At 48.3% G+C, this 20,775-nt stretch overlaps 1 protein-coding gene, 1 non-coding gene and 1 pseudogene across 2 annotated transcripts in view; 1 reads left to right on the top strand and 2 right to left on the bottom strand.

The window, feature by feature from the left end:
* The window catches only part of FOXK2 (forkhead box K2), a 40,577-nt gene extending 20,712 nt beyond the window's left edge, over positions 1-19,865 (bottom strand). Inside the window, exons 1-5 of the mRNA XM_026455827.1 lie at positions 19,677-19,865; positions 14,703-14,850; positions 10,934-11,080; positions 1,578-1,771; positions 360-535 (exon numbers count right to left, since the gene is read on the bottom strand). Coding sequence (XP_026311612.1) covers positions 360-535; positions 1,578-1,771; positions 10,934-11,080; positions 14,703-14,850; positions 19,677-19,723 — 712 coding nt within the window. The 5' untranslated portion in view covers positions 19,724-19,865. The remainder of the gene's footprint in view (positions 1-359; positions 536-1,577; positions 1,772-10,933; positions 11,081-14,702; positions 14,851-19,676) is intronic.
* Positions 1,913-2,013, bottom strand: LOC111527680. Its single transcript, XR_002726741.1, has one exon. It is a non-coding gene; the product is annotated as a small nucleolar RNA U13 (small nucleolar RNA).
* Positions 5,481-6,384, top strand: LOC111527655 (annotated as a pseudogene).
* Positions 19,866-20,775: the final 910 nt, after the last annotated feature.

The following is a 20,775-nucleotide window of genomic DNA, read 5'->3' as shown; positions in this document are numbered from 1 at the left end:
CAAAAAAAAAAAAAAACTGAACATGTTTTTGCTTCCAGTTTTTGTTTGTCTTCTTCTTTTTTTTTTTGGGGGGGGGGGGGGGGGGGTGTTTCATGGATTTTTGAATGACAAACTAAGAAACAGGTTAATTCTAAGTTATTTCAGGCATCTACTCGGTATCGTTTAAAGAACGTTCATTCATTTTTAAAAAACACTCCCAGTGCTACTCGTTTTCCAAGGCCTATAAAATCACACTCAGGTACTAGTATAAGGTACAGAGGGACAGGGAGGCGCCAGTCCAGCTATTTCTTCCGTGTGGAGCCCAGACATCCGCGTCTGGCTCACGCTGTCTGGCCTCGCTTCCTCTCCCACTGTCTCACCTGGTGCGCTCTGGGCAAACCGGGCTTCCTGGATGACAGCGAGTTTGGGCTGTGCGGCGCCAGGCTCAGGCTCCAGGGGGGCTGGCGAACCTTCCCTCGATAGGCTCTCAGGGGTCTGGGCGCCACTCGAGTGAGCAGACAGCACTCCAGCGTGATTGGGAGAGGCTGGGGCACTCCTGTGTCACCGAGAAGAAGACATTGCATGTTTACGCACTCAGAAAGCACTTTGCAAAGGGGGTGTCATTTGTCTCCTGACAACCAACTACTGCTGAGTTCTGCTTCTCTGTACGCCTGTGAACAGAGTGGGACAGTCGGGGAGACAGGCTCAGCCTGTGTGTGACACGGCCATCACAGGCCCCTTGCCCACATATACAGCATGGCTATGGGGCAGGGCTGGCCGCCCTCTTTCAACAGCTCCTGTGCACAGACGTAGGAGCCAGCAGCGGGCAAGTCAGTGGGCACTTAAGACTGACATTATGCTCATTTATTTTTCTGGTTAAAAACAGTATTCATGAAGCTAAAAATAAGTATTTAATCTCAGGCAAATTAACACTGTAAGTCACCACAAGTTTAAGCAGCTGAAAAGTAGTGTGTCTGTTTTTGTTTTGAGACAGAGTTTCACTCTTTTGCCCAGGCTGGAATGAAGTGGCGTGACCTCGGCTCACTGCAATCTCCACCTCCCGGGTTCAAGCGATTCTCCTGCCTCAGCCTCCCGAGTAGCTGGGATTACAGACGCCGCCACCACGCCCGGCTATTGTTTTTGTAGTTTTAGTAGAGACGGGGTTTGACCATATTGGCCGGGCTGATCTCCAACTCCTGACCTCAGGTGATCCGCCCGCCTCGGCCTCCCAAAGTGCTGGGATTACAGGCGTGAGCCACCGCGCCCGGCCTAAAAAGTAGTTTTAAAGAACTTTTCCTGTGCCAAAGGAAAGGAAAAATGTCACCATGGCACTGGCGTGAACAATATGTGACGAGCCCCACAAAGCAGCAATCACTGAGTGGAGCGCAGTTTAAACTTTGCAAACGGTCTCAAATGTTTCAACCACCAGAACCAGAAACGCCTGGGCAGCACTCAACACTTCTGCTCAAATCCCCATCCCAACATTTAATCATCATGCATTTGAAAGTTCCTTCATTTTCAAAAGGAAATTTTCCCAATACATGGAAGGTAAATTTAGTGAGCATGAAGTGAGGCCTTTTGCTCCTCCTTTTCCTTACCTAGAAGAGAGTGGTCCCAGAGGGGTTCTAAAGCAGGGCACGCCCCTAGGCCGTCGTTTCCTAAAAGCCTGTTCTATTAATTTGCTTTCAGAGGCTGGGTCTATCCTCCAGAATGAGCCTTTGCCTGGTTCTTCCTGGGAACGTGGCACTTTGATGAAATAACGATTCAGAGAGAGATTGTGGCGAATTGAATTCTATGAAACATAAAAAAATACACAGAATTCGTATATTTCTTGGCCGAGAAATAAAAACATGTCCTAGTTTTAGTGCCCTCCAAAGCAGAAACCTCGATGCTGGGCGCTGGCAGACTGCAAGAGTGAACTGTTTTTCTTCTGCGTCACGCGGGTAAGGTACTCACAACTCACAAGGTCTGAGGGAGGCCCGTCCTACACAGGAGTGAAAACCCAGACATCATGCTTACAAACGACAACAGAGAGTGACGTTTACGGGCTGTGCTGTGTGAAGGAGCAGCCCTCCCCGCTTGGTGAGCAACTCTAAAGGGAAGTAGCAGCCTGGGGTTTGAGCCCTTCAGCCCAAGGCTGCTGCGGGCTTCCAGAGAGCAAAGGACACTGCAATCTGGTAGAACAGACCCAGGAGGCAGGGTGGGGAGCTGGGGAACAGGAGGGATGAGCAGTGCACACAGCGCAGACAGAGGCCATCTCCTTTCAGGGTGGGAAACCCAGGACTGCGACTGTCAGCACAGAGCATTCCAGGTGGAGTCAACGACTTACAGCTGCCAACCTCTCCCTGCTTGGAGACACACAGAGCTGATGTGAGCTATTCTGTTAAAATACTTCTTCATTGCAGCACACCAACATGGCACAAGTATACATATGTAACAAACCTGCACGTTATGCACATGTACCCTCGAACTTAAAGTATATATATAAAAAAAAAACTTCTTCACACAGAATTAGCTTACAGAATCTGTCATGCCAGTAAAAGTAAATTAATCCAGTATAAAGTATTTGGCGAACCAGCAAAAAAGAAAAATGAGCAGGAGGCTGAAAATCAGGATGGACACCATCTTCCAGGAAAAGAGGACTTGGCAAAATGCCTCCGTTTTTTATTTGATCCTTGAAATAATTTCATAAGGTACACAGGAAAAATTTCCCTCCCAGCTTCTCCTCAGTGCATCATTCTTTCTGTTAGGAAAAGCCAGACGGGCGCGGTGGCTCACTCGAGGTCAGGAGTTTGAGACCATCCTGGCCAACATGGTGAAACCCCGTCTCTACTAAACACACAGAAATCAGCCGAGCACAGTGACTCGCACCTGTGGTCCCAGCTACTCAGGATGCTGAAGCTGAAGAATCGCTCAAACCTGGAAAGAAGACGTGGCAGTGAGCCCAGATCGCGCCACTGCACTCCATCCTGGGCAAGAGAAGCAAGACTCCACCTCAAAAAACAAAGGCCAGCTAAAGGTTTGCAGACAACCTGAAGAAAGCCCCCGCTGTGACCTGATTCAGGCACCATCACAGTCAAAGCTGGACCAAGTCATGGGTTCACAGAAACATTCCATTAATTTACATTAACGTGTAGATTTAAAATTAAGCTATTACAGTGTTAAAACGGTGATCACTCAAAACAAAATCTGAACCTACCCAAAAAGTCATTTCTAAATTTCCCAATTAATCTTATTAGAATCGCAAGCCTCGGAAATTGTCAAAGGTGACTAAGAAATCCAACATATAAAATAAAACTTTACAACCAGTCTCGGTGGCTGTTCAAGTGCCATGCTAACGCCGCTGGGCCCTGTGGACGGATGGGAGCTACTGTGTGGGAGACATGAAGAGGGGGCGAGGCTGTGTGTGGGATTTTGGGAAACTGTTTACAGGTGCAGGCGTCACATGAGATTTCCAATATTCTAATAACCACAGATATTTGCCATGATGTTTTATTTGGCTTTAGCTGACGCCCAACCTTTCTATCAATTCCTCCAGAAAATCAAACATGACTGTTAGTGGTGCCCCGACAAAGAGAAGGCAAAGCTTTGCCAACTGCTCTCAGAATTTTAAGTGTGAAGAAGGAGGTAGATTCTGAGACTGTGACCGATTTTAAGTGTGAAGTAGAAGGTGGATTCTAAGACTGTGACTGAAGAAAAGCAAACCCAGACGATGGTAATATAAAACCCTCGAGCAGTGCAAACGGCAATCCCAGCCACTGCCTGAGAAGGTCGACAGTTCCCCTCTCGCTGTTCTGCCAGGACCAGTCCTCCTAAGCAGGGACTCAGAAAGAACTGCCCCACATGGCGTCCGACGCTGGAGAGCAGAAAGCAGCCAACCATCCCTGGAGTGAAGACTGGCTGTACTGACTGACGCAGAGTCATTTAATTTGCATGCTACTAGGAGGAAAGAAGGTCAGTACACTGGGAATCTGGAAGCAGAAAAGGTGACTTCGGGACCAGACTCCAGCCTTGTGAGCAGAAGAACACGACACGGGCCAGAAGCCCTGCTCCTGCATCACCACCACCATCACTTATGAGACGCAAAGTCAGTCTGTGGAATTGGGGAGCCGCTACTTTCTGTCCTGAAAACACAAGAACACAGTCTGCATCATCAGAGTAGATTCTAACCCGTTTATTCTCCAATCCATCTCCCTAACAACAACTTCAAGGGCAAATGAGGAAAGATTGTGATTTGCCAGCTAACAAGACTCTAGAAAATATGGGGAAGTAATGAGACATTTCATGTAGACACAAAGAGAATAAATTAACTATGTTTCTAAGGTAATTTAAGGCCGTTGTAATTTGATCAAACCCAGGATGGATGTACCTTCAGTCTGTTGCTACATGTACTAAAACCACATTGACTGGACTCTAATGATTCAGATATTATAAAGCTTTCAGAGAAAACGTGGCCTGTTATTCTTTAATGCTAAACATGAAGAAAAGGATGTGCAATTCTGAGCAAATTATCTTTCTCCCAAAGGCTTTCCAAATTGAGCGTCTACTGAAAATCAGCCCTCCCTGAGCACCAGCTCCCTCCCTTCCGGGGCTCTCCTCTGTGCCTTCCTGGTCAGCCTTCCTAAGCAGGCCTCAGGTTTCTCCAGGACAGTGTGTCTGTCTAATCCCGCCCAGCCCTGAGTGCCCTCCAGCGTGCATTCTGCACAGTAAGGACGTGTGCAGAAACTGAGAAGAAGGAACAGGCCACGTTCCTTCCAGAGGAGGGGTCTAACGTCCAGGAATGCTTCCAAAAGAGCAGGGGTGAGGGTGAGTCTAGAGCACAGTCCTTCCTTTGAAAGAGATCAAGGGATGGGCACAGTGGCTCATCCTATAATCCCAGCACTTTGAGAGGCCGAGGTGGGTGGATCCCCTGAGGTCAGGAGTTTAAGCCCAGCCTGGCCAACATGGCAAAATCCCACCTCTAGTAAAAAACACAAAAATTAGCCGGGCGTGGTGGCGCACATCTGCAGTCCCAACTACTCAGGAGGCTGAGGATGGACAATCACTTGAACCCAGGAGGCAAAGGTTGCAGTGAGCTGAGATTGCGCCACTGCACTCCAGCCTGGGCGGCAAAGTAAGACTCTAATAAAATAAAAATAAAAGGAACCAGCTCTAGTTCCCTTGGAGGCTGAGAGCTCCGTCTTTTCAAACTTTTCACAGTCACAACTATCTCAATTCCGGGTTAGGTAAAATTATAAAACCATAAAAAACCATTTTGGAGTCACCGAGGCCCGGATCCGCGGTGTTGGCGGTGCGCACAGAGGGCCCGGCGGGGCGTAGAGACCAGTCCAGCATGTGGGCACAGCCGGGTACCCACGGCTGGGCCTGGCGCACAGGTGCTGACATGACTGGGCAGTGAGCAGGCTGCAGCCTTGGTTGCGAGGCCTTAACCTGATCGCCCACCATGCCCTGTATGCAGGTTGGGCCGCAGGCAGGGCAGGAGTCTATTTGGGGCGGCAGTGATGGACACCTTAGAAGAAGAGAGCTTTGTGCTGTCTTTCTCTTCCGCCTCTGATGAATCTGATACTGTGGTGGGATATTTAGACGACATTATCATGGATGACGAGTTCCAGTTATTACAGAGAAATTTCACCAACAGGTACGACCTGGAGTTTGAAGACATGGAAGAGAATAAACTCATCTACACATCTATTTTTAATGAATACATTTCTTATTCCTTTTTTTGGGACGGAGTTTCGCTCTTGTTGCCCAGGCTGGAGTGCAATGACGCCATCTCAGCTCGCTGCAACCTCCGCCACGCGGGTTCAAGCGGTTCTCCTGCTTCAGCCTCCCGAGTAGCTGGGATTACAGGTGCCCACCACCACACCCACCTAATACTGTATTTTTAGTAGAGACATGGTTTCTCCACGTTGGTCATCTGGTCTCGAACCCCCGACCACAGGTGATCCACCAGCCACAGCCTCCCGAAGTGCTGGGATTACAGGCATGAGCCACCGCGCCCGGCCTGAATACATTTTTTTGGTAGAAAACTGTATTGAAGAACAGCTGCTGCAGCAGATTCCTGGACTCAACACGGCAGCTTTCACCATCACATCACAGCACCATAAAAATGAAGCAGCGGGTGACACACTCGACATGCTGCTACCTTCACAGATTCTTTGGACTACAGAGCAGAAAAAGAAGGCCGAGGACCGAGGACCAGACTTAAGCAGTCGCTTGGTGTTGACTTCGCTGTGTCAATCATCTGTGCCAGCTTCCCAGAACAATCTGCGGCACTGGGTCCTCCCTCCAGCCAATGAACTGGGAACATTCTGGATGTCACCGGCCCAAGAGGCTCAGCTCATGATGACAGAACACATCTTGGAAAAAGACCGACTCTGTTTTGTAACTCTTCATTTACGTTAAGTATTGACAGGTCAAAACCAAAATGACCTAACCCTTCTAGACCTATTCTCCCGAAACACCTTCTTATATTCATTAACCCTAGTACTCCTCCCCCGTTCAAGTAGACACTTCTCTCAGGAGCTTCTGAGTCAGACGCCTCTGGAGCGAGCCCATGTCAAGCACTCCATCTGGGGGGCCCTTCCCCAGCACACACGCCGGTGTGTACGCGCGGACGAACCCACGGCCGCCGCCCGAGCACACACGCCGGTGTGTACGTGTGGACGAATCCGCCTCCACCCTCTGTCCAGCAGGCTCTGCGTGAATCTTTACGCATTTGCATCTCTTTCTCACATGGATCAGTTTCACTACTTCACCCTCAATGAGGTTCCTGATGTCTATCTAGGGTGTTACTCAAGCCCAGCTTGAGATTTTGGAATCTCCTGTGATCACAGCTTGTCTCGGCTGCAGGAATCAACAGAAAGAGACGTCCTCCACATAAAAGCTCCATGTGAAAAGCCACCCCTAGTCTTAACATTTGCAGTCCTTGTGTCACTTCATTCTGGTCCAGATGTAGTCCCACTGTTTCTAGAAGTCTCTTTGAAGCATTATTTTTATTTTATATTTTATTTTATTTTATTTATTTATTTTATTATTTTATTTTATTTTGAGATGGAGTCTCGCTTTGTAGCCCAGGCTGGAGTGCAGTGGCACGATCTCGACTCACTGCAAGCTCCGCCTCCCGGGTTCACACCATTCTCCTGCCTCAGCTTCCAGAGTAGCTGGGACTACAGGCGCCTGCCACCTCGCCTGGATAAATTTTTGTATTTTTAGTAGAGACGGGGTTTCACCGTGTTAGCCAGGATGGTCTTAACTCCTGACCTCGTGATCCGCCTGCCTCGGCCTCCCAAAGTGCTGGGATTACAGTGTGAGCCACCGCGCCCTGCCAAAGCATTATTTTAAATATATATATATTTATAAATGAATACTCAGGCTAACCTAGTGGATGTGATCTTGGGACTTCCATGATTATCCACTTAAAGATCAAAGTATTACATGCCGTGTGCGTTTTAGGTGTTAGTGCTGTGAAGGCAAAAATGCTTTCTACATTGGCATTTGTTCCTATTTGACTGGGCACCTATGCATGTATGTGTGTGCTGGAAACAGACTAAAACATATTTTTAAAGCATGTTACTGTGTTTGCATGTCTGCTGAAGAGCCTTTCTGTATAAACCAGATTGTTAGGCTCTCTGGGTTCGCGACTCTGCAGTTTCTTCCTTTCCTACCAAGATGGTGTTCCACTGGTCCAGCCCAGCGGGAGGAGCAGGCAGGGCACAGCTTTCCTGGCTGTTTGCTGCTTTGCTTTAGTACAATGTGTGGTAGATTACTTATCAGCAAACACGTATGTCATCTCTAGAAGTAAGAAAAAACATAGTAGTTCAATGCCCAGTGTGTCCCTTTGATTTTTTTAAATAGTGAAAATAAGAATCTGTATTGACTTTTCACTTGGCCATCCTGGTTCTAAAGGACAAGCTATAAGCTCCATGTTTTTCTGTACTGATGTGTCACTTATTAAATACTTTTGTACCACGAAAAAAAACAAATCATAGCAGGTAAATGAAAACAAAGGAAAGACATACGGCATCTTTTCGAACGGGATTCCTCAGACCATCTCATTTCACCCTCGGATATCCTCTGAGGACTGACCAAAAAGCCACACCATCGGTAGACAATGCAAAACACCTGGCTTTTGTTTTAAGCCAAGAGGGAAAAGGTCAGAATAAGGTGACGCACTGGGAAGGGCAGCTCAGAGAATCTCACGGCAGAGGAACGGCCCGTGAGGCTCAGTATTCCAACAGCCAAGGGTACAGCTGAGGACAGAAAGAAATTAAGAGTACATTGGCCAGGCGCGGTGGCTCACACCTGTCATCCCAACACCTTGGGAGACTGAGGCAGGCAGATCACCTGAGGTCAGGAGTTCAAGACCAGCCTGACCAACATGGAGAAACCCTGTCTCTACTAAAAACACAAAAGCAGCTGGGTGTGGTGGCGGGTGCCTGTAGTCCCAGCTACTCGGGAGGCTGAGGCAGGAGAATCACTTGAACCTGGGACGTGGAGGTTGCAGTGAGCCGAGATCGCGCCACTGAACTCCAGCCAGGGCAACAAGAGCAAAACTCTGTCTCCAGAAAAAAAAAGAAAGAGAGAGTACGTGTCCATGAACTAAGGGGAATCTGGAGAAACTCATCCCTCTCCTGCTAAATTAGCTGGAGCCACGAGGCGTGAAATGACACAGGAGCGGCCTTACTGGGGCAAGAGATGCAGCTGTAGACTTACAGATCTTCATCTACACAGGAAAGAAAATGTTTCAACAGAAACAAGTTGAATAGCAGTTCAGCAGAGAGAGGTGCCTGACATGTGCTGGTCTGTCATTCCCTGCCTACGTGGGCTGTGCGTCGGTCCCATGAGGTCCTCGCCACTTTGCGAATGTGGTCCAGGAGAACCTTGCTCCAAGTGCTCTGCTCCCCAAAAGGCCTGTCCTGACTCCCTGACTAGGACACCCCCATAACTGAGGCCGGGCCTTTATCCATCCACACTCTTTAGCAAGAAAGCCTTGTCCTATTCATAGGTAGTTCTCAAATAAACGGATGTTAGAAAAAACACACGGAAATACCACTTAAGAGAAATAAAGTCCAATAAAGCCTCTTAGAAACACACACTCACAAAGCCCCAGGTAACCGGTACTTCAAACCATCAGAATAAGCTGCTCTTAAACTCTGAGGGATCCTCACACATTCCCCCAGAGCCAGCTGGACTCCACGGGGAGTTTCTCTCCTTGACGAAGCCCAAAGCCACGGTCACTGGAACATGGGTAGAAGTTATCATCTGGTTTTATGTGTAAGTATGTATACGTGTGTGTACACATTTATATAGATAGTGTGAAGCACAGCCTCACTTTTATAAAAAGATTAAAATAGAGTAAATACGGCCAGAATTGAGTATGCAATGTGTTAAGAGACCCTGACATGTAGCTGGATATGAACAACTCTCCGAATCCAGCATTTTCCTAATGGTCAATTAAGAGACGCCCCCTTGCTGTGAACACAGAGGTGGGCAGGGCAGGGTACAGACACTCCAGGTATGGGGTGCACCAAGTGGGTCAGAGGGGAGGTTGGGTCTCATTCTGTACCTTCCATGATTCAAGACCCCCAAACCCCTCCACAAAGGAAATATGGAAGACGTGGCTGGTAGGCTTTCTTTTCTTTTTACGATAGAGTCTTGCTCTGTCGCCCAGGCTGGAGTGCAGTGGTGTGATCACAGCTAACTGTAACCTCTGCTTCCTGGGCTCAGGTGATTCTCCCACCTCGGCCTCTGGAGTAGCTGGGACCACAGGTGTGACCCAACACACTCAGCTAACTTTTTTTTTTTTTTTGGTAGAGACAAAGAGTCTCGCCGTGTTGCCCAGGCTGCTCTCGAAATCCTAGAGTCACGCGATCCACCTGCCTCAGCTCCCGAAGTGCTGGAATTACAGGCATGAGTTACTGTGCCCGGCTGGTGGGCTATTTTTCAATATAACATGTTTATACATCTGCAGTTAAAAGAGAAAAGGTTTTTCCCTTCAATAAACAGAAAACAGTTGCCCCTGCACCACCCTCATCACTAAGCCATGCAGTTTAGACATTTTTTAAAGGATCATTTAATCATTACATGAAAGCCTCAAAGAAATTCTATAGATATTCCTGGTTACTTAATGAATTAAAAAACTATAAGCATGCACACATTTCTTCTCTTGCTATGTTTTTAATATTCTATATTTCAAACCTACCCACTGCCAAATTATCTCAAATATCAAGATTCTCGCATACATCCAGTAAACAGCCAACACAACACAGATACACAGAAAGAGAAAAAACCTACATAGTCTAAAGGGTTAAAATTATTGGTGTGTGAGCTGACCAAAGGGAACATTTTGCAGATTTCAAAGTGTCTTTTGGAGGCAGCCCTGGGGTTCCACGAGCCGGGCTCCCCGGCTGAGACAGGGCACACCGCATTCATCTGTTTTATATTCCGACCAACTAGTTAAGATGTCTTCTACGTGTTCCTTGTTCCTTGGTAAAACATGGTTTGAAAACTGTTTCTGCAAACTTCAAAACTTCTGTCCATTAGCAGGACGAGATGAGGAAGACAGGAGAATGCCAAAGGGAAGGATAGGCTGGGTTTCAAATTTTTCCTACAATTCAAAAATGAACTGCACTGGTCAAAGGGAAATATCTCAGACAATCCACACTTCACAAATCCTGCGCAGACGCATGAATTTCTACAACAGTAAAGCACGCAGGCCTAGATACTCTTCCAGAACCATGTTTCCTTCTGCTCCACGTGAAGAAGGTGAGGCAGAGCATGGCAGCACCAGCCCTAACTCCTCTTCCTCTCAGCACAGGAGGCTCCAACCAACGGCCCCCCACCCCCCGCCTTCTACCTTCCTAACCTGTGTCTGTGTTAAATACAGCAGCCACTCAACTTTCTTCTCAGTATCAATCGGCCTCTATTTAACAACAAACTGAAAGGCATTTACCTGCCAGCCCTTGTCCGCAGTCCTATAGTAGGGATAATTTTTAGTGATGTGCGTATAAATTCCGTTCAGGGTGAGCTGTTTGTCAGGAGCCATTGTAATTGCTTGTACTATTAGTTGTGCATAGGAGTAAGGTGGCTTTGAATCATCCTGTATTTAAAAAAACAAAAAAGAATATTGAAGTTACCACATTTTGTATTAAATTTACTAGATTTAAAGATTCTCAGTGCTTTTAAGTGTTCCTCTGATACCTCATCTTTCTTTTTTTTGAGATGGAGTCTCGCTCTGTCGCTCAGGCTGGAGTGCAGTGGCACGATCTCGGCTCACTACAACCTCCGCCTACCGGGTTTAAGCGATTCTCCTGCCTCAGCCTCCCAAGTAGCTGGGACTACAGGCGCCCACCACCACGCCCAGCTAATTTTTGTGGTTTTAGTAGAGAAGGAGTTTCACCATGTTGGCCAGGCTGGTCCCAAACTCCTGACCGCAGGTGATCCGTCTGCCTTGGACTCCCAAAGTGACGGGATTACAGGCGTGAGCCACCGCACCCAGCCTGACACCTCATTTTTCTTACTATAAAAGTAACATAATTTGAAAACATGGAGGAAACAAATGGAAAACTATAAAGAATATTAAAAATTACGTAAGGAAAAAACCAAATGTCAAAAATGAAGAAATAAAGGCTGTTTGACCGCAGTGGAGTCCAAGGCAAAGCACCTCAACCAAGATCAGATCCTGTCGGCTACCACAGGGGTCCAGGCGAGGGGTGGGGAAGGTTGGCTGAGGGCTCAGAGCCAGCAGCACCCCTCCCCAGGCATGAGCACCAGGGGTGGCCAGGGCAGCTCAGAGCCCTTGGACTCACCAAATACTCATCCACAAGGAGCCCCCGCCGCCCACGAGGAGCAGCGCCCCGGCCCACAAAGAGCCCCACAAGGAGCCCCCGCCGCCCACAAGGAGCAGCCCCCTGGCCCACAAAGAGCCCCACGAAGGCTCCGCCTTGGGGTCGGAGACATCCTGGCTCCCGTGTGCCCTGCTGACAGGCTGGCATCCCTGGTCCTGGCCCTTTCAAGGCCATTGGTGGTTCCTCGTCATAGTGACAACCTGAAACCCACACGTGTCGGCACAAGCCCACTGGGAAAGGGAACGACCCCTGGTTGTAAACTTCTGGACAACACACTTGTCAACATGGATAAAGAGCAACAGATGATGTTGGATGAAAAAAGGCATTTGCAAAACAATACATTCAAGATGACACTATTTACATGGAGTTGCACAACAAACAATTAGATACTGTTCAAGGATAACACAAATGGAATGGGAAACAGGCAGGCTGACAGACAGGAGGCAAGGACATCGGACGCACCCACATGGGATTCCACAGCACACGCCGCGTTTAGCGCTAACAGCTCAGCGTGGACAAAGGGACATTTGTCTTTTCTTTCTTTCTTTCTTTCTTTGGGACAGGGTCTCACTCTGTTGCCCAGGCTGGAGTGCAGTGGTGTGATCTTGGCTCACCAAAGCCTGAACTCCCAGGGCTCAGGTGATCCTCCCACCTCAGCCTCCCCAGTAGCTGGGACTCCAAGCGCATGCCACTATGCCCGGCTAATTTTCGTAGAGACAGGGTCTTGCTTTTTTGTCCAATCTGATCTCAAACTCCTGAGCTCAAGTGATCCACCCACTCTGGCCTCCCAAAGTCAACTATTTTTTTTTTTTTTTTTGAGATGGAGTCTCGCTCTGTCGCCCAGGCTGGAGTGCAGTGGCACAATCTTGGCTCACTGCAAGCTCCACCTCCCGGGTTCACACTATTCTCCTGCCTCAGCCTCCCAAGTAGCTGGGACTACAGGCGCCCGCCACCACGCCTGGCTAATTTTTCTGTATTTTTAGTAGAGACAGGGTTTCACTGTGTTAGCCAGGATGGTCTCGTCTCGATCTCCTGACCTCGTGATCCACCTGCCTCGGCCTCCCAAAGTGTTGGGACTACAGGCGTGAGCCACCATGCTCGGCCTATCGCTTTTTTTTCTAAACAGAAAAACATAATCGCAAGAAGACCCTCCACAAACCCAATTCTTTTTTTTAGATAGGGTCTTGCTATGTTGCCCAGGCTAGAGTACAGTGGCTATTCAAGGCTTGATCACAGCTCACCACAGCTTCGAACTCAAGTGACTCTCCTGCCTCAGCCTCCCAAGCAGCTGTGACTACAGGTGCACGCCACACTGCCTGCTACGTCTCTTCTTTTAAACAGCTAACAAAGCCTTCGTCACTGTGCCTGTGCTATTGGTGTATTTCCTTGTGATCTTTTTTCTATGTTTCTAAAAACTTTTTAAATTGAAAAACATTAAGACAGACAGAAAAGCTCACGATACATTTACGTCAGCTGAACAAATTTTTGCAAAGTGAACATCAGTATATTAGGTCAAGAGACAGGGGCACCACCAGCATCCCCGAAACGCTCACATGGGCCCTCTCAGCCCACTACCTCTACCTCTCAAAAGGCCACCATTACTACTGACTTCTTACAGTGACCGCAATTTTGCTGGGATTTACTAACTTACCACTTGACTGCATCCCGGATCAATACAATTTAGATTTGTCCAATTTTCAGCCTGACAGAAATGGTACCACACAGGACGCACCCTCCTTGCCTAGCACCCTGTGTCAGACGCGACGCCGCAGTCGGCCGCAGGTGGGGGATGCACGGCTGTGGCTTATTCATTCTCATGGCTGTGCTGCGTTCTGCTGGGATAGACCACATTTCCTAAATATGTCAATACCACGCGTGGTTCTTACTCCCTTTTTTCCACCTAACATTACATCCGGATTATTTCCATATCAGCAAATACTGTGCATGCTCTTCCGAAGTGGAACCACAATAGCCTCATCACCGTTCACCGTTTCCTAGGGACACTGAGGTTGCGTTCTTTTTTTTCTTTCTTTTTGAAACAGGAGCTCACTGTGTCACCCAGGCCGGAGTGCAATGGCGCGACCTCAGCTCACTGCAACCTCCGCCTCCCAGGGTTCAAGTGATACTCCTGCCTCAGCCTCCGGAGCAGCTGAGATTCACGTTGCGTTCCACGCCTGGCTTTTTGTATTTCTTTGGTAGAAGTGGGATTTCACCACTGGATTTCAGCCTGTTGACCAGGCTGGTCTCCAACTCCTGACCTCAAGGGATCCGCCTGCCTCGGCTTCCCAAAGGGCTGGGATTACAGGCGTGAGCCACCACACCCAGCCACATTCTGCTGTTTTATACAAACTTTCTGCCATTTCCTTTGGTCTAAGTCCTAAAAGGAAAATTACTGGGTCAAAGAACACAAACGTGCCAGGTCATAGTGTGATTCTCAACAACTGCTGTCCAAACAAGGGACAAACGTGCCCCATACAATCATGAGTGGCAGGGTGTGCATTCGCATAACCTTCAGAGTCTGGGACAAGGGGCTAAACTCCGGCACAAATGCACATGAGCTCCACAAAGACCAGAGCACTCCTCCATCTTCCGCTGTCTGCTCAGCACCTGGGCCTACAGCTGCTATTAGGGGAATCCTAAGATGTGTGTTGAATGACTAAAAGAGTACGCCTGCAACACCCCAATACCAGGAACACAGTCAGCAGCAACACCAGAGTCAAGCCCACATCCCCACCGACACCCTGGCAGGGCTGGGGCCCACCGCACGAGACAGCAGGCGAGTAACAGACAGGTGAGTGACAGACAGGTGACACTGAGGGCCTTGTGGCTGCACACTCTCCCCCAGGGGCTGCTTCAAGGCTACAAAGCCTTTACCTTCGGGCTGTCTCCACCTGAAGCTTCCTTTTCATTTTCAGGCTGTGAGGTGTCAGCCATTAAATTGAGGTCAGATGGCATCACTCGGCCCACCTTGTACCCTGAAGACCCCGCTCCCCGGGGGCTGGAGGGGCAGGAGTTTGCAGCGCTGTGGAAGAGAAAAGGTTGCTCCTATTAGTCTGTCACAGAGCACACATCCTACTGTGCTTCAGCAACTGGCTCTAATTATAGGGAAAACATACAAAAATGTTTAAAAAAAAAAAAAAAAGAGAGTATCGGCATTTCCTATGGAAACACAGATTCTTGTAAACTATCTGTGAAATTTAAGATGGTCCCAAGAAGCAATGTGGAAATAGGGTATTTGCTTCTGTAAACGTCAGCTCATGATATGTAAAACAAGCTCTCAGGGGAGGCAGTGGCCCACTCATTTCACCAGTGAGGAAACTGAGGTTCCAGATGGTTCCAGAACTTAATTAAAGACACAAAGTGACACAAGACAGGCGCAGAGGTCCTCACTGAGGAGCTGTGACAGGGGGCACAGAAAAGACAGGGAAAGTTGGGAGGGAGGGGGTCTGACAGCCAAGGGCCCTGGAACTGAAGTGGAACAAGCGGTTCCACTGAAGATGAAGCCATGGGCATGGACACCTGCTGACGACACAGCAGCAGGTCAGCTAAGGGCACCCAGGACACAGCAGCAGGTCAGCTAGGGGCACCCAGGACACAGCAGCAGGTCAGCTAGGGGCACCCAGGACACAGCAGCAGGTCAGCTAGGGGCACCCAGGACGCAGAATCGGGCCCCTGTTTTCAGACGTGCACTTTTTCCCACCAGGCTGGACCGGGCACAGGGAGTGTTCTGATTCTTGATCTCTGTGCCAATTAAAGGGCACATGCATTTCCGGTAAGTTAAGGAGCTGCAGGTCCTCTCAATGCCTCATTTTCTGCACTTCAATAAAAAGAACGAGCCATTGAAATGGAACAAAATCAAGATAAGATCATTTTATACGTTATACAAGAGTTTTGGGGGAAAAACACTGCAAATGCATAGAAAAGGTCTAGAAAAAATAACAAAGAAACCTAAAGGTGTGACCTCTGAGAAACAATTTAAAAGGAGGGCCAGGGAGATGGAGAGGTGGGGAGGAGGAAGGAAAGGGCAAAACACCAGTGGCCTTGTACCCTCCACAGTGCTGCTTAGACCTTCCGCCATGAATCTGCACCACTGGTATACTCACTCACCCATTCAACAAGCATTTACTCAATGCCAGCAAACATCCTTAAAGCACTGGAGAAACAGCAGGAACGACAAAGACTCGTGGCATCTACAGTTTATGAGTTTAAAGAGCCAACTTTTAACAAGTGGAGGATGCAGCCAGTGTGGCCTGAGGAAGGCAAGTGACCTGCTGGCTGGATGGCAGGTTTGGAAAGTCAAGTCGCTCAAGCTCACTCCACCTGGAGGCCCCGGGGACCTGGGTTCCCCTGACAAAGGTCTGTGCAGGTGTAGGGAGGGGCAAGCAAGGAAACACAGGGCGAAGAGAAAGTGGTCGGCGAGAGGAGAGGCTGAGTCGGGAGCTGACCCAACCTCAGGGCTGCAGCTGCGACCCTTCCCCTGCGCCCACCGCTGCTGTCAGTCACACTTGGATGTAGGGTCTTCAAGGCTGCTGCTCGGCAGTGAGCTGTATGTGACTCAGGCAAACTCGGGCACATTCTCCTCCAGTGAATTCTGTGTCCTTTTTATGTAGTGCTTAATAAGCACTGGGTGGCAGGACTTGACTTTTGCCTACCCACCCGCACATCTACTATTTGGCCCACTCAGTTATGTTCAGCCAAATTCAACCAAAGTGGGAAAGAGAGATGGCAGCCTCTCAGCAAAGGAGCAATGGGAGAGAGGGCAGCGACGAGAAGGCCCTGACGCCAGCCAGGGCTGCTCTCGGACAGCACCAGGCACAGGATGGTGGCCAGAGTCCACCGGCCATGCCTCCATTTCACAAACACATGCATGACAGCAGCTTTTCCAGGGGGCCTTTTTCTTTTCCTTTGTGGTAAAATATACACAACATAAAATTTACCATTTTAACCATTTTAAACCGCACACTTCAACAGCGTGAAGCGCATTCACACGGAGGTGCAGCCATGACACCACCCCTCCAGAATGTTCTCATTTCCCAAACTGAAGCTCTGTCTCCAAGAAACACGGGCTCCCTCTCCCCGTCCCCAGCCCCTGGCCACCTCCATTCTGCCTTCTGTCTCTGCGAATGTGATACTCTAGGAATCTCAATGACTGGCTTATTTCACTGAGCATAATGACCTCAGGATTAATTCATGTTTCAGCGTATGTCAGGATTTCCTTCCTTTTTAAGGCTGAATAATATTCCATTGTATCTTCTATCCTCTGGAAATTGTGCATAAGGCTGCTATGAAAACGGGCAACAAATATTTCTTCAAGAACCTGCCTTCAGTTTGGGTCTATATTCAGAAGTGGGGTTGCTGGATCACATGGTAATTCTATTTTTAGTTTTTTGAGGAACCGCTAGACTGTTTCCACAGCAGCTGCACGGTTTGGCATTCCTTGCAACAGCGCACAACAGTTCCAATGTCTCCACATCCTCACTAACACTATTTTCTGGGTTTTTTGTTTTTAATAGCAGTCAATCCAATGGGTGTGAGGTGGGATCTCATTGTGTTTTGATTGGCATTTCCCTCATAACTACTGATGTTGAAGATCTTTTCGTGTGCTTTTGGCCATTTCAACATCTTCTTTGAAAGAATGTCTTTCTTTTGAACTGGGTCTTCTGTTTCTTTGTTGTTGAGTTTTGGGAGTTGTCTCTAAAATCTGGATATTAATCCCTTGGTCAGATGTATGATTTGCAAATATTTACTCCCGTTCTGTAGAACACCTTTTTACTACTTAAGTTGTCTTTTGGTGCACAATTTTTTTTAATTTTCAAGAAGTTCAATTTGTCTTTTTCTTCTGTTGCCTATGCCTTTGGTATCAAATGCAAGACATCAATACCAAATCCAATGTCATGGGGGCTTTGCCTATGTTTTCTTCTAAGAATTTTACAGTTTCAGGCCTTAAATTTAGGCCTTTGATCCATTTTCAGTTAATTTTTGCACATGATATAAGATAAGGACCCAAATTCATTATTTTCCATGTGGACATACAGTTTCCCTAGTGCCACTGTTAGAAAGTCTGAATGAATGGTCTTGGCACCCTCGTCAAAAATCATTTTGATGAGGCCGGGCATGGTGGCTCACGCCTGTAATCTCAGCACTTTGGCAGGCCGAGGCGGGAGGATCACTTGAGGTCAGGATTTCAAGACCGTCCTGACCAACATGGAGAAATCCCGTCTCTACTAAAAATACAAAATTAGCCGGGCATGGTGGTGTGTGCCTGTAATCCCAGCTACTCAGGAGACTGAGGCATGAGAATTGCTTCAACCTGGGAGGCAGAGGTTGTAGTGAGCCAAGACCACGCATTGCACTCCAGCCTGGGCAAAAAGGGCGAAACTCCATCTCAAAAAAAAATCATTTGACTACATTATGTGAGGGTTTATTTCTTGGCTCTCTATTCTTCTTTAAAAGAAAAAGAAAGAAAAGATGTTTAATTGGCTCATGGTTCGTCAGGCTGTGGGCTCTCTAAAAAATTCAAAATTCAGGCTGGGCGCGGTGGCCCAAGCCTGTAATCCCAGCACTTTGGGAGGCCGAGATGGGCGGATCACGAGGTCAGAAGATCGAGACCATCCTGGCTAACATGGTGAAATCCCGTCTCTACTGAAAAAAAAAAAAAAAAAAAAAACTAGCCGGGCGAGGTGGCGGGCACCTGTAGTCCCAGCTACTCAGGAGGTGAGGCAGGAGAATGGCGTAAACCCTGGAGGCGGAGCTTGCAGTGAGCTGAGATCCGGCCACTGCACTCCAGACTGGGCGACAGAGCGAGACGCCGTCTCAAAAAAAAAAAAATTCAAAATTAAAATTAAAATCTATCTCAGACTTTAGACCACTGTCTGCCCTTCCATTTATACTCCAATAAAAAGCATCCAGGCCAGGCACAGTGGAGCACATGTTGTCCCAGCTGCTCAGGAGGCCAAGGCAGGAGGGTCGCTTACATCCAGGAGTCTGAGTTCATCCTAGCAACACAGCCAGAACCCGGCTCACAAAAAAAAAAAAACAAAAAAACACAACGGCCAGCTGCGGCGGCTCACGCCTGTAATCCCAGCACTTTGGGAGGCGGATCACAAGGTCAAGAGTTTGAGACCAGCCTGGCCAACACAGTGAAATCCCATCTCTATTAAAAATACAAAAAATTAGCTGGGCGTAGTGGCACGTGCCTGTGGCCCCAGCTACTCAGGAGGCTGAGGCAGGAGAATCGCTTGAACCTGGGAGGCAGAGGTTGCAGTGAGCCGAGACTGCACCACTGCACTCCAGCCTGGGCAACAGTGCAAGACTCTGTCTTAAAAAAAAAAACAACATCACTTTAAAAACATCTTTTAAAGAATGAGCAAACAGGCCAGGCACGGTGCCTCAGCCTGTAGTCCCAACACTTGGAGAGGCTAAGGCGGGTGGATCACTTGAGGTCAGGAGTTCAAGACTAGCCTGACCAATATGGTGAAACCCCGTCTCTACTAAAAATGCAAAAATCAGCCAGGCGTGGTGGCGCATGCCTGTAGTCCCAGCTATTCAGGAGGCTAAGGCAGCAGAATCACTTGAACCTGGGAGGCGGAGCTTGCAGTGAGCTGAGATCATGCCACTGCACTCCAGCCTGGGCAGCAGAGAAAGACTCTTGTCTCAAAAAAAAGAATGAGTAAATAAAAACCAGGAACCTTTGGGAACTGCATTTCCTAATGCAGGAAATTCAGAGCAGAAATTCAATATTTTAAACACCACTTCACATCTCTCTCTCCACGTAAGTCAGCACCAGGGAAGAAGAAAGGCGCCACTGGGACTGAGGCCATTCCAGCTCCCCCATCCCCATGGCCACACCTGATGGTTCCTGTTGGGGAGGGCAGAGGGCTGATGAGGTGGGCCATGGTGTCTGGAATGTTGATGGTCAGGGGTGAGATGTGCGGCTGTACGGCCTTCACCGGAGACTCAGACGGCTCCTGCTTCTCCCTCTTCTCGCTGGACAGGGCAGTAAACGTTATCTTGATGTTTGTGCTCGGGAACCTGAACGTGCACCTGGAAAAGAGAAGCCCACCATCAGCACCCTCTTGCTGTCCCAGCCAGGGCAGGAGCAGAGTCCCCACGTGTCCCCCACAACACTGGAGCAGCTGAGGACGTGTATACAACACCTCCAAGCTCAGCTCACCGTGTTATTACAAGTCACCTAACAAAGCCACAACTAAGGTGCTTCATGACTTAAAAAACATCAGTAAGAAAACACTATTTAGACCAGCCACACAGGAAAATTAAAAGCACAGACAAGGTCAGGTATCGTAGCTCATGCTTATAATCCCAGCCCTTTGGGAGGCTGAGGCAGGCAGATCACTTAGGTCCAGGAGGTCAAGACCAGCCTGTGCAACACAGCGAGACCCCATCTCTACAAAAACTACAAAAAATTAGCCAGGTGTGGTGGAGCATGCTTGTGGTCCCAGATACTCAGGAGGCTGAGGCAGGAGGATTGCTTGAGCCCAGGAGGTCGAGGCTGCAGTGAGCTCTGACAGTGCCACCACACTTCAGTCTGAGCAAAAGACCCCATCTCCCCGGACCAAAAAAAAAAAGCATAGACTCAGAAAGACTCAAATACCACTTAGCCTACATGACTCCTTTTAAACTAAGTGCACAAATATGTTTTGGGTCTTACAGTAGACTTAAAACTCAAATACCACCCAGTGTCTATTTTTCCTTTCAAAATAAACATACAAATGTATCTAGGTCACAAAGCAGTAACTCTGTGGTAGTTTTCTTATTTAAGAAAAATAATTCCTTTCCTTTTTTTTTTTTTGTAGAAACGGAGTTTCGTTCTTGTGGCCCAGGCTGGAGTGCAACGGTGCTATCTCGGCTCACTGCAACCTCCGCCTCCCAGGTTCAAGCGATTCTCCTGCCTCAGCCTCCCGAGTAGCTGGGACTACAGGCGTGCACC

Source organism: Piliocolobus tephrosceles, chromosome 16, assembly GCF_002776525.5.
Source record: "Piliocolobus tephrosceles isolate RC106 chromosome 16, ASM277652v3, whole genome shotgun sequence".
NCBI lineage: Eukaryota > Metazoa > Chordata > Mammalia > Primates > Cercopithecidae > Piliocolobus > Piliocolobus tephrosceles.
The sequence above is the reverse complement of the archived record's forward strand: the minus strand, read 5'-3'. Positions and strand labels throughout refer to the sequence as shown.